Below are 15,156 nucleotides of genomic sequence, written 5' to 3'. Positions count from 1 at the left end.
AAGCGTTCTGTGGGACCATTCATCTGTGGTACCATGTAGTAGTTATCCTGCAGAACATGTCGCAACATGATATCACCTCCAATACTAGTCTCCACTGGAAAACTTTTCCACAGTCAGACATCACCACACAGGGTGCTCAGTGCCTCAAAATGGTTTCTTGTGCTGAGTGCCTCAAAATGATTTCTTCTTTAGCTAACAATGATAAACATTTAACACTACAAAAAAGTTGGCCCAAGTCGGCTACTGTCCGGACAGATTCATCTCTGTGACTTTCGTGCATGAAGCAGCTAAGGGTGTTCATTTCATTGTAATTTCATTCTAACAAGCTGCATGGTCACACAGAAAGAACAGATAACATCTTAGCATATATATGTCTAGGATGGCCACAATGGAAACACATTAGCATATTGTCCTCTATCCTCTACATGTCTCTCCTTCTGTGTGGCATTATACTTGGTGGAGTTGATTCAACCTACATGGCTAGGTTCTATGTTGTCGTTTGATGGCTGTAACACCAGACAGAGTTGGCCACCTCCAATCTTCCTGGCATGTGCCGCTGGTGATAGAGATTGGTGTTAAAGATCGACATACTACTACTATTACTTCCTGATGTATGGCACTGACAGTTACGGCTGCTACCTCTTGCTTCCTCAGTCCAACAGTTCTAGTTGCCATAAAGTGTTGTATATTTTCTCTTACAACCTGTTGAGTTCATGGTGGTCTACCACAACTGCCGTAGGGACCACATTTGGGCGTCAACAATACTTCATTTGTCACTCTTTTCTGATACAGTTTCCCAATGCACTGGCACCACTTAATGAATTCCTCAGCTGTTATGACATCATTTACCAGAAGAGCTTGGTACATGTCTTCCGCAACCCCTTTCGTCAAGTATGAGACTGTTGGCTTCTCTCACATCTGGATTCACAATGTGGCACAAGGCCAAAATATTCTGTATGTATATCTGTATAATTTTCCTGTAATGTTGAGTCCCATGCTGCAAGTGTTGTTCTGCTACTCCAATTTACTGTTGATTGTAATCACCAAATGTTTTCTTCACTGTGGCTTGGAACCTGTCCCAGCCAGCTAGATTCCTCTAACCAATGTTGGTATGTGCTGTCCAAGTCAATGCACATATTTTCCAAACACATAGTGCCACCCCACCTATTATACTTGGTGACTCAGTCATATTTTTTTAGCCATTTCGTCAAATCCTGGCCAGTGTCTCTGGAAAACACAGACTGATGCTCGATTTGCAGTTGACTTGTTGCTGTTTCAGAATCCTATAGTATCCTGAGTATACGGGCTTTGGGAACAATGTACAGTTTGAACACCAGTTCCTGTCCATGTAGACGACACCTTTTACATAGCCTAATTCGAGCCACGGTTATGTAGATGTTTTGAAGTACTCAGCAACTCCACAAGACAATGTCATGTCATAACCACACACAAGTCCAAATACAAAAGTGGGCTCATCAGTGAACTACAACATTTAGTACTAAAAGCACATACAGCCAGAAAAAACTGAACTCCAGGCTGGAGATTGCTGCTATTTATACAGACTTCAAATATTCCAGAATATAGAAACATCATAAACATAAGAAATTTCAAGAACTTTCCAGACATTATAAATAGCTACATAACAAATGACTGCTGGTGATCAGATTTGAACAGGAACCTCACTGCACACCAGACAGTGACTAAACCCAAACATCCAAAACGTGTGGAGCTTAAAATACAGCATATCAACCAACCTATGGGAGAAGTTGTCATAGGTAAATTCCTTGGAATAAATATGGAAAAGAACTAAATCATGGTTACATATGCTGAGTTCCTATCAAATAAATTAAAAAGTTTTGCATTTGGAATGCAGATACCGGCAAATGCTATGATGCAAGCACACGAAAAATTCCATATCATTGTTAAGTTGAATCTTGTCATTAGGTATGGTTTAGTTGTCAGGAGAAGTTCAAATAGTGTCTTGCATAATGGAGCTGTAGGAGAAAATTGTCAGATACGTGTGTACTGCACAGAAAAATGAATTTTGCCAACCATTACTTTGGTAAAAACAAATCCTAACTATTCCCTCCCTTTTACATTTATGAAATTTTAAGGTTAGTATACACCAGACAAAAATTATTTGATGAGATTAATTTTATGCACACAAACAACAAGAGAATGAAAGAATTTATGCTTCCCGCACAGTACTTGAAATTATATTCACAGTCTGCCCAGTACGTGGTGATGACACTACATACTAAATTAACAGGCAAAACCATACCTTTAAATATAAAGCCTGATCACTTAAAATTAAGGCTGCAGGACATTTTGCAAGAGAAATACTACTATTTGGTGGAAGAATTAATGGAGGATAAACTGATAATTTGAGCACAAAGTGTAAGTTAGTATTAGATTTTTTTCCTTTAACAAAACTGTATTAATCATCATGACACTGTTATTAACGTGAGCTGTTCTTTAGTAGTGGTGAAGTTGTACTACAAATTTGACGAGTCTCCTGCACTTTTAATCAAATGTCTTAGATTGTGTACGTTATCAGACTACTAAATCACAATTCCCAGTGTCCCCTTGGCTGCCTCCAACTTGTAAAGGAAATGCATTACTAGCATCTGCTCTATATCGCATAGAAGTGCAGCAGTTGGACAGCCCTTTGTGAAGTATAACCATGCCAGCTCGGAATAACAAAGTAGTAAAGTTCAGTTAATCACATTACCATATTTCCAACATTAGTGCATACAGTGCAACTCCAGTTTCGGGTGGCCAGGCTACAAAGTAAATAGGTGGTCATCATTGAGAGACTGATGGGCATGGAGGCTATCAAATACAATTACCCAAGGATAGTGTTAATGAAACTGGAAAGAACTTGTTTGTCTAGATTAAAGACATAATGATGGAGACAAAAATCCACAAATAGTGTGTTCTCTTAAGAGAATCTAAAACAAGTAACACATTCACTCCCATAACATGTTAAGCTTAAATTGCAGTAGCAAGTCATGATTAGAATGCTGGAGCCTGAACAGAAAATAGTAAAATAATTAGTGATAATGAGCAATCAACAGTCCTCCACTGTGAAAAATGCATCATTGGTTTCTACAGGTATAGTAAAAAAGTCAGCAGGATCAGTTACAACCAACACATTTTAACATTTCAAGCTACATTTCTTTCAAAATGATTCCTCTTTTCGGACACTAGCCCCAATATTTGAACAGTTCTTCAAAACAGTATCAAATCCATTATCGCAGAACATTTTACTGCCACACTGCACCCCCCCCCCCCCCCCCTGCACAGGGTTTCAATTCCATTTCTAATCACACAGAGGCAGGAGGTGGGGGAGGGAAGGGGGGGAAATCAGCAGTTGTGAGGTTGAACAACCATCATTGCCCAACATATTTTTAACTGCATACTTTTTATGCAAACTGGCATCTATTGTATATGTAGATATGCCATTACACTGGTCTTTTACTTTATAAAGCAATTTCAATTACTACTTGAAAAACATTAAATTCATTGACCTTGTGTATCATTTGTTCCACTGGTAACACTACACAAAACAGACAGGGTTAACCCTCCTACCCAACTGCACTTCTCTGGGTTCTGCAGTCTATATGAGAGGTAGAGTATAGTTGCTCCACTCTTCACACTAGCCTCTATTAGGGCTCAAGTGCATGATTAATAAACAATCCTAACACTATGATATACTGGGTGGGGTGGAATGTTGTTCATTTGTTGCCAATCTGCTCAGCTGATACACTAATTTGAATAAAACGTCCTCGGGATTCCAACCATGTCAACTGGTTTTCGATTGAGCACTGCTTGGCAGATACCAAGTGGCTGTTGGTATCCCCTTATATACTCAAGCTGCTGTGACATCACAGGTGCTCAAGCCACTGCAACATATGGGAATACTTTGACTCGGCATTCAGTGCACCCATTTCCAACCTGCGATGGCTGGATCAGTTCTTGCTGAACAATTCTACCATTTTCTTACTGAATGCTTACCAATGAGCAAATGCCCCACCACCATCATGCTTATTTCAAAATCTGACTCAACTACATATTACACTTTTTAAAAAGTTTTACTTACACATCTTCCTGTTTTCAGTCAGAGAGAACAATGACAAATTAATTATCTAAAGGAATAATTTGATGTGTGGTGTCTTATGAAGATGGAAAGTCATCATGGAGCCCTCCAACAATACTCTGCCTCCTTACACTTTATCTAGCCTGATGAAGATAACAGTGTTACCAGTGAAGGTAAATATGTTATAGCAATCTAATAGGCAGTCATTTTAAAATTAGTCTCTTCTTAAGTAATATAAAGAAGTCTTCCCTACACCAGCTTCCTCAATTCATCTAGATGTGTTAGTCACGCAAGTTTCAATGTAAAACTGGACAAATCTTTCCGAGAGGTCTATCTTTGTCATTCCTGTTCTCCACTCCCTGCCCTCCCACAATTCTTTTTCATCAAGGAGCCCGTATTAGTTGGGCATATATCTTGCACATATCTTGTGTCATATTATCTTGCACACTAGGTAGAACAGTTTTGTCACGGCTGATTTTGAAAACTCTTTCCTACCTTTTGTGAGTGCATGCTGAAAAGTAATGCATACAGTTATTCTATATGGAAACTCTTAAAGCTTTTTAAATGGAACATCTGTTATTAATATTCTAAATCATTATTCTTCATGCCTTCATATCTATTTCTCACCAGTCGCCCTGGCAATGAATACATTTCTCCCAACGAGAGACCAGTTTGTCGATACTGTCACTAGACTTTGTTGACAGAGCCATAAATTCACCTCTGCTTGCCCTACTTCATCACTATCAAAGTGAGGTCCTCCAACAATACTGTTAACCCAAGGCATCAGATTGTTGTGGATGTCGCAGTGTTTGCTCGTAGGTGGTCTGGCATTGGTATGCTGGAGGAGAGGATGCTCCATGTGTGGACGAACTCTTAAAATTTGAAACTTTATTACTGCACACTGTTTCTCTTGCACTTACATAGTTAGGTTACACACCGCCATATTACGTGCCACAATTTGTTATCTCTAGTGGAATGGAACTGCAAATATGTAGACATGAAGAACAGAGACAGACTATTAATAATGTTTGTTTCATTGAAAAAGTTTTAAAAGTTTTCACAATAAAATTTTTGGAAGCATTACTTTTCAGCACACCTTCATATAATAAAATTGAAACTTTCCAGTGTCCCTCTGTCTCCTCCACATATACAACCTTTTTACATTATTCTTACACCAAGTATTGGGTATGGTTCAATTATGTTCTGTATAAAATTCTACTATGTGGCTCCTGCTTTCATTCTTTTATTGCAGTTCATGTTTGACTACTATTTTTCCAGCTCTTCCTTTTCCTACTACCAAATTCTAATCACGCATCATAATTAAATTTTCATCTCCTTTAAATGGCTGAATAATTTTCTTTACCTCACCATATATTCTGTCAATCTCTTCATCATCTGCGGAGCTATTAGGCTAATAAACATGTACTATCATAGTGGCTGTTAGCTTTGTGTCTAACTTGGACACAATAATGCATTCGTAATACTCTCCATAGCAGCTTACGTAAAGTTCTGTTTTCTTACACATTATCAGACTTACTCCTGTATTATCTCTACCTGATAATGTGTTGATACCCTTGCACTAACCTGACCAGAAGTCATGCCCTTCCAAGCTACCCAATTCACTAATTCTCATTATATCCAACTTCAACCTATCCATCTCCTTTTAAAAATCTCTGACCTATCTACACATCAAAAAAAGTTTTGCATCACCTCGGTTCCGAGAGTTCCAGAACCTGTACAGAAACTTGGAATAGAGATCAACATAAACCTCATTTCCATCACTTTTAATTGCTCATGGAAACCACACATTGCATGTTGTATCACCATATAGTGAGACCTTCCGAGGTGGTGGTCCAGATTGCTGTACACACCAGTAACACTAATACCCAGTAGCACGTCCTCTTGCATTCATGCATGCCTGTATTCGTCATGGCACACTATCCACATGTTCATCAAGGCTCTGTTGGTCCAGATTGTCCCAATCCTCAACGGTGTGCATCACTCAGAATGGTTGGTGGGTCATGTCATCCATAAACAACCCTTCTCATTCTATCCCAGGCATGTTTGATAGGGTTCACGTCCGGAGAAAATGTTGGCCATAATCGAGCGATGTCGTTATCCTGAAGGAAGTCATTCACAAGACGTGCATGATGGGGCCACAAATTGTCATTCACGGGGACAAATGCCTTGCCAATATGGTTGCACTATCGGTCGGAGGATGGCATTCACATAACTTACTGCCATTACAGCGCCTTCCGTGCCCACCAGCGGCATACGTTGGCCCCACATAATGCCACCCCAAAACAGCACATAACCTCCAGCCTGCTGCACTCACTGGACAGTGCGTCTAAGGCATTCTGCATGATCGGGTCTCTGACGATTATCTGGTTGAAGGCATATGTGACACTCACCAGTGAAGAGAACATGATGTCAATCCTGAGCAGTCCATTCAGCACATTGTTGGGCCCACCTGTACCATGCTGCATGGTGTCGACGTTGCAAAGATGGACCTCGCCACAGACGTCGGGAGCGAAGTTGCACAAAATGCAGCCTATTGCGCACAGTTTTAGTTGTAACACAGTGGTCTGTGGCTGCACGAAAAGCATTATTCAACATGGTGTCATTGCTGTCATGGTTCCTCTGAGCCATAATCCCTAGGTAGCGGTCATTCACGGAAATACGGAAGCCTCTGATCCCCCCCGTCTGCGTTGACCGATGACATCACAAATATGGCGGAAACTTCCATAATCCACGATTCCAATATGGCGCATATAAAGTTGGCACTTACGCATTATGTGGACAAAAATACATCGAAAAACAAACACAGACACTTTCCACAAAAAGCCTATGGCACAAACAGGACAAGTGCAGGAAATGGGATTTTTTGGGTGGGGGCAAACTAAATATAAACAAATTTAGACACCAACCCCCATACAAAACAATGGAAAAAAAAAAAAAAAAAAAAAAAAACGATATCACAAAACTCCCCAAATACCACTAAACACAATATCAGCTGGAATCTGACACTTCCCTTGACCTATATAGCTCAACAGCAGCTCCCGATCCCATAAATTAGGATCAAACACTTCCCTTGGCCTATATAGCTCAAAAACATCTCCCGATACCAATATCAACATACAAAGCCACACATTGGGATCGAACACTTCCCTTGACCTGCACACTGTTAATTTTATCTGTCATATCCATTCCTGAACAAAAACAACAACCGATTAATTTTACTAAAATTACCACACGATGTATAGCGAACAACACTAAATTAACCTTCACACAAAATCGTTAACTCACTGAAACTAATTCCACTACAAACAAGCCGACACTCGAACAATTCTGGATAATGAGCAAAAGCAAACTGAGCCCATTACACCACACAAACGAAAACCCTGAACATACCACCAGAGAGCACAACAAACCACAACACGACGACATCTACAAACACGCCACACTCACAAACCAAACTCTGCGCCGTCATGACGTCACACACAACAACACCCTTAGTCACCGGTCAAAGCCAACGTGTGGAATCGCACGCTTCTGTCGACCCTCATCCACTGCAGTAGTAGTCCTTGGGTGGCCTGAGCGAGGCATGACATTGACAGCTTCTGTCTCTTTGTATCTCCTCCATGTCCGAACAACATCACTTTGGTTCACTCCGAGACACATGGATACTTCCCTTGTTGAGAGCCCTTCCTAGCACAAAGTAACATTGCAGACGCAATCAAACCACAGTATTGGCTGTCTAGCCATGGTTGAACTACAGACAACATGAGCTGTGTACCTCCTTCCTGGTGGAATTACTGGAACTGATCAGCTGTTGGACCCCCTCGGTCTAATAGGCGCTGCTTATGCATGGTTGTTTACATCTTTGGGTGGGTTTAGTGACATCTCTGAATAGTCAAAGGGACTGTGTCTGTGATACAATATACACAGTCAACATATATCTCCAGGAGTTCTGGGAACCAAAGCAATGCAAAACTTTTTTTGATGTGCATACTTGACTAAGAGATCTAGCATTCCATGCTCCAAACTGCAAAATGACAGTTTTGTTGTTCTTGATGGCGACGTCCTCCTGAGTAGCTCCTGTCCTAAGATCCGCATGGGGGACAACTACACCTGTAGAACATTTTCCTGGCAGAATGCCATCATTATTTAACTGTACAGTACAGCAGCATGCTCTCTGGAGGCAAAAATTGCAATATAATGTACTAAATAATGTGACAATTCCATCTAATTCTCATCCACATTGTGATGCATGGATGAAATTAAAAAAAAAAAAAAAAAAAAAAAAAAATCGTAGAGCTACAATACCGTGCAGATGACAGTTTTAAATATATGTTACTACTAAAAGTCTTCTACGTTTCTACCACATACAATCTGAGGACTCCATAAGGTAAGCCTTCATGTGAGTTGAAGTTTTCACTTGTCTCTAATTTGTTAAACCCTCTATTTTGTTAACTGCATGTAGAATAAATTAAATTTTGGTGTTAATATACCATCAATTTCTATTTGCCTCTCAGTGCTAGCAACAGAAATAAAGAGAATATTTAAGAAAAATTGTTTAGCGCTAAAGACATTTCAGGTAAAAAAACAATTAATTGCAAAAACTGCACATGTCATAAAGCACTATTAAAAGAATGGGTAAGATGTTCTAATGAAGGTTTATGTACAGACACTAGATTCAGTTTCAGATCACAACAGGAAAGAATATTGGTGTAAAAATGTGAAAGCACTGGCGAGAAGCTGATCTCTAACATTCCATACTGATTCACAGTAGACAAGTGGACACAAATATCAAAACATTATCAAAATAAAAAGACAATAAATTATAGGGCCTCCACAGGAATAGGTGTGTTTTTGGTGGGGAAGATCTTAAAACTCAAGTTTCTGCATTTTGTAACACAGCAATAAAATGTGTATACAGATACAGCCATTGATGCAAAAAATACAAGCAAGGATACTGCAACAGCACACATAAAAAAAAACCTTGAGGACATGATCTAGTTGTGCATGCGCATAAAATGTGAATGTCTCATGTCATATAATGGGCCTTTTACATCCTTTTGTTCTAGCGAGTACAAGAGCTAGAAATAATTCACTCTTAGTGATTTAGGTCAATCACGGAAACACCTATTATCAGGGTGGCCAGATGTAAATATGAGGACTTCCACTGCAAAATAGCAGTACAATGTATTAACCACAGCTCCACACAGATCTATATTACTGTCTTTAGATTAAATGATTGCTTGTGTAAAAATAGCTGAGGCATCTTACCTGATGTAAAATGCAAACATTCAGGGTAAGTGCACATTTAACATAAATAATCGTCAATCCCAAGTGTAATTAGCCCTCATCTGTTGGCCTCCCTTCCAGTCATCATGTCTACATCACAACACTTACAACAATAAAGTAAAATATAAATTTAGATTTCAGACTATGGGATAAGTTTTATTTTCTGAACATATTTTATTTGTTTACTTTTCACGTCACATAATTTAAATGCTGTGAGAAAACTTCCAGTGACCTTGATATAAGTACAACATTCATACAGGTTTATTGCTGATAAAACAAAGCAGTTCAAAAACTGTGTGTGGCTGACCCAAACAATCATAAATATCAGCAATGAGGAAACTCAAATCATAGTCTAGACAATGATGAAACCTGAAAACAAAACAAAGATTCTATAAGAACTCCATATATTCAATGAGCATATTTCTAAATGTTCAACTAATTGACTGACAGATTCCCATTCCTTCTTCCCTCTTTATTTATGACTGCAAGCTGCAGCATAATTTGTGTGTAAGCCCATGAGATGAAATACAGATAGAATATTTTATGGCACAATAAATCTGATGTGGTGAAACAATTAAAGCTCAACAGCACTGTGATACACGAAGTCTACTACCACAATGTGCATGAAGACCCAAGTTATAAAATTTTCTCCTACACAGTATCTTTCTATTTTTTTTTTTCCATTTTTCCAGATTCCCAAAGAGACCTACACAGAATCTACGATTTTCTGTCTCATTGGTGACTGCAAACACACTGACCGTAGGAAGGTGTCACAATGGTCACACATTGGATTTATCTCCATGTGACAACTCCATCAAGTCTGTGGCCAGTCCTGCAGACAAGGCTACAGCAGAATGAACTATTGCCGTGCACAATTTCTTATTAAATCACCACTGCCCACACCAATGAAAACATACAGTGTAGTTACAAAACAAAGATAGGTCCATCCATAAACTGATTTCGTACACATCAATGTGATACAAACATTCTCGTCACACTCAAAGCAATAAATTTTTGTCAACCATTATTGTAAAATCCCATGTGGGACTGAGCATTTAACTTATGGCTTCTACAATGCTGATCAACTAAACATGCTTTGCTTGTTTGCTCATTTGCACAATATCACAACAACTTCATTCTGAAAATTCAACCACCTCAAAAATACAAAGATGTCCAGGCATAAGACAATGAAAGGGACGAAGTGGAGGGAAATAGCCAAGCTTGAATTGGGAAGCAAAAGATCATGACATTGGTCAGCAAAATGGACAGGGGATGGCAAAAAATGGTTAAAATGGCTCTAAGCGCTATGAGACTTAACATCTGAGGTAATCAGTCCCGTAGACTTAGAACTACTTAAGCCTAACTAGCCTAAGGACATCACAAACATCCATGCCCCAGGCACGATGCGAACCTGCGACCGTAGCAGCCTCGCGGTTCCTGACTGAAGTGCCTAGAACCGCTCAGCCACAGTGGCTGGCTAGGGCATTGCAAATGGCAGTAGTGTTTTGTTAACACAATATCTATTTGGCTGTAATATTTGTTGGCTCCAACAACTCTCAAATAAACTGTCACATTTAAACTTGGCCAAAACGTTTGATGTACTACAGATAAGTCTGTCACCACAACCAAGGCGTCACTGGGGTGGGAGGCACGGTGTCCAACACCACACTAACCAAAAAATGGTTCAATACTATTAATTGCCATGTATGTGTCACTCATAATGGTACATTACATTAAGGCACAAGCATGCATCTGTACATTTACACACATACACAAATACATATATTTCACAACTCTGAACTAGTTAATGCAACTATTGAAAAAGTGTTCCATGGTACTGAAAAAGTCAGAGACAGGGAAAGAAGGGGGGTGGGGTGGGGGAAGAGACTGAACATATAGGGAAACAAGGGTAAAATAAAGATATACGAAAAAACACTGGGGGGCAACTGTCAATCATCTAGCATATACCTAGTTATCACTAATCTAGCTACATTTGTACACTACTGATTTTTTTCATCTATGAAATTTAGTAGGTTAAAGATACAACGAAATCCTGCATATCCGAAACATACTAAATGCGACTACTTTTGTCCTAAGAAAAACAACTTTTGACACATCACGTACCCAAATAAAATTGTACGTTGACATATCATCAACAATAATGAGTTTTGACGAGTTGAATTTTATTTATTAATTTTTACTCCAAAGCCGATGTGTTGAAAATAGTAAAGGCTATGTGTTAAGAATCACGAAACTTTTGTTTATGTGCATTTGTGACATTCTGCTCAAATGCTCCTGAAGTCTCTCCTTCCCTATCTTCCGAAATAACAAACAAAACCATCAAGTACACAGTGCAGAAACTTAAGGGAACCATACTGTTTCACACACAGGACACAAAAATAAAGCCTACCACGAAAAAATACATCTTAAGTTACATATACACTCGTACTTTACAGTACAATTCTGTTGGCTCCATCTAAAAAATCACAAAACTCTTCACAGCTCTTTACAATTACCAGATTTTTGCAATACGACAACAAACACAGTAAGTTTGACTAGAAGAAAACTAAACTTTCTCACCTTAGGATCCGATTCCCTTGCGCGGTATGTATTTTTAGAAAAGTACTCCAACAATTGCTGCAGTTCTAAAGGTCTAATATAGTCCATTTTAAACTAAACCCCTTGTTTATAGTGTATACAATTTTTTGAAAAAAACATGTGCACAACAAACAAAACACTACACAGGCTACACCAAAGAAGTCTAATGCATTTATACGAAACCAGTCAGCTATACCACAGCTGTCATTTGATGTGTTTGCGATATATTTGAGTTGAAAAATCGACTTTAGAAAGAAAGTTAAGATCGGAAGTATCGAGTTGAGAATGTTGGAGTAATTTATCTCCTGGTAACAGATTCTAAGAAACGACATACATACTAGATACTAAGAGCAATTGAATGGTAGCGGAATTTTCACGATAAATGAATGCTATTTAAGAACCGAAAATTAAAGTGAAATCTTCTAAAAAATCTTTGTAAAATATTTAAGTTTTACTGTCCTACCGTTATTTTGATGTGTCATCAATCGTCCCTATTTTTCATGTTTCTTAATGTTTTTGGAGTTTATTAATTTGATATATGACCCATTGAAAACATGCAGAATATGTATTAATGGTATACGCTATAGAGCAACCAGTTTTCAAAGGAGATAAGTCTAGTCTGCCGAGTTATCACTTGAAATTGCCATTTTTTGTAGCACCAAAACTTATCAATTTTTACGCCTTGTATCCCATCGTTTAAACAGATTATACTCACAATGCATTCCATCCTTGAAACGTACTAAACTGAGTTACAGGACAGTGTCAAAACTTAAAATATACACAAAAATTTTGAAACATTTGGATTGCTACGTGGACGAGACCAGACAGTGAGGTCATTGGTCTCATCGGATTAGGGAAGGACGGGGAAGGAAGTCAGCCCTCCCCTTTCAAAGGAACCATCACGACATTTGACTCAAGCGATTTAGGAAAACCACATAATACCTAATTCAGGAAGGCCAGACGCAGGATTGAATCGTCGTCCTCCTGAATGCGAGTCAAGTGTGCTAGCTACTGCGCCACCTCACTCAGTATCAACTACATCTTCTGCAGAAAAATTAGTACTAATTTTTGTTCCTATTCATGGACCATCTACAGAGATAACAAAATTTGCTTTTTCTAACATTGTAAGTGGACGAATGTAGGTCGATACTCCCTGTATCTCTGCAGAGCTACTTAACACATTGCAAAAAGCCCGGATAACCATGTTCAGTGCTATGAAAACAGGAATGACACACATTTTCCTGTTCTTATTTCTATAAATAATCTGCCTTTTCCAATAATCCATAACATAGTAATTTTTGCAGAAGTATTTTATGTTTCACACTATCACAAACGAGCTTTAGATTACTTTTACCATACTTACAATGATGATCATTACAGATATATTAACTCTAAAACACAATATATAAAAGTGCATTGAACCCATTGAGTTCATAGTCTGTTCCGATATCTGAGTTGGCTCTCACTGTACTAATTCTTTCGGAATTAGCATTAAATGCTGAAATGCTGATGCTATGCCATATGGCTCTACCACAGCATAATAAACGATCTAGAATGTAAGAAGAAAGATGATGTGTTATACTGGCCATTAAACAATGGCCTACTGTAGTGTTAAGTATGTATTGCTCAAACATAGAGAGTAAAAAAAAGTTCAGTACAACACGTGTCTACAAATCCATGGGCTTCGAGTTATAGCTTTCAAAATAGTGATAGTCACTAGAATGTTTTCCTGCCTGCAGGGACTTAATGTTCCACAATGAGCACATGTGAGCATATGAAAACCCATATGCCAAGTGGGGTTCTTCCTTAACATCTGAACCAGTGAAACTGACAAGTCAGTTTGTAGGACCCAGTGTACTTGTGAACATAGTTATATATCGGGCATACACACACATTCTAGAAAACTCCATTACATGATTAAGAATATATACTACAAATCAACTAAAGAAACTACATACCTAGTAAATTGTAAACAGTGTACAAAATTAACATAAACAAATCAACGATCAAATTATAAATTTTCAGTCTAGATATGACACAATCAAGAAAGGTGGCATGAATTAGCTCCGTTTTGGCCATTTGCTCTTCCTTGTGTACATAAATGATACAGTCACTTCTCAGTAGGTACCCTATGCAGATGATTCCTCACTGTTATTTGTCGGTAAGCAAAAAGATGAGTTAACACTGGTTGCAACTAAGGGGCTAAATCAAATAACTACTTATCTCCGGGAGCAGGTTTCCGAGGTTAATATTAGAAAATCACAGGTATTGCCATTTCAACTTGCAAACTGACACTGAACCTCTGACATTAATATAGGTGCACTTGAAGCAGCAGGTATAGAAGAATGTAAAAGTCTTGGTATTTACCTACCTCAAAGTCTGTGATGGATAAATCGTACCTATTTTATATGTACAAAAGCAGTCGTTCACTACACGTAAGGCAGATGTAAAATGGCATTACAAGCACACTTTTGCCGAAAATCAATTAAATCAAGAATTTTTAACCATACTTATTTTTTTAGATATCTGAATACTATAATTACTGTATTAAATGATAAATTTTAACCAAATAACATGAAAAAATGCTAGAACATCAATTACATCATACATTTTGAACTGCAAATTGTAAATAATAAAATGCTTTCACATGAAAAACTTGATTAAGGTTTTTTATTTGGTTATTTAACTGATTTCAATATTGGCAAATTATTCTTTATGTTTTAGATTAACAAATATATAAAATTACCCACCCATCGCTACTGAGATAAAAAATTTCAGTTTAATAATGCTATATCATATTTCTACATAATACTTAAGGAATTCATCAAGTAAATTCTATATCGTAAAACTCGCTATCTTCATATTTTTTCATTCCTTTATACTTTAGTTTCATATGACCTTCTTCAAGATAATTGAAAGCATACCCATTAATAAGTTTCATTATCTGTTTAGCTAATTAATTTTAGACTTGTTATTAAGCTCTATACAAATTTTCTGCCCATATGAAGTATTTAAATATACACAACTAGTCATGTTATATACAGATTTAATTGCAACTCATCAATTTTTTTGACCCCCCCATGAACCATGAACCTTGGCGCTGGTGGGGAGGCTTGCATGCCTCAGCAATACAGATAGCCGTACCGTAGGTG

The 15,156-nt window shown here is 38.1% G+C and overlaps 1 protein-coding gene across 1 annotated transcript in view; it reads right to left on the bottom strand.

Moving 5' to 3' along the window:
* Positions 1-12,188, bottom strand: part of LOC126298153 (myotubularin-related protein 14) — a 148,499-nt gene extending 136,311 nt beyond the window's left edge. Inside the window, exon 1 of the mRNA XM_049989463.1 lies at positions 11,987-12,188. Coding sequence (XP_049845420.1) covers positions 11,987-12,073 — 87 coding nt within the window. The 5' untranslated portion in view covers positions 12,074-12,188. The remainder of the gene's footprint in view (positions 1-11,986) is intronic.
* Between the last annotated feature and the right edge of the window lie 2,968 nt (positions 12,189-15,156).

The sequence above is a fragment of the Schistocerca gregaria genome, chromosome X, assembly GCF_023897955.1.
Source record: "Schistocerca gregaria isolate iqSchGreg1 chromosome X, iqSchGreg1.2, whole genome shotgun sequence".
Taxonomy (NCBI): Eukaryota; Metazoa; Arthropoda; class Insecta; order Orthoptera; family Acrididae; genus Schistocerca; species Schistocerca gregaria.
This window is presented reverse-complemented; position numbering and strand designations above follow the sequence as displayed.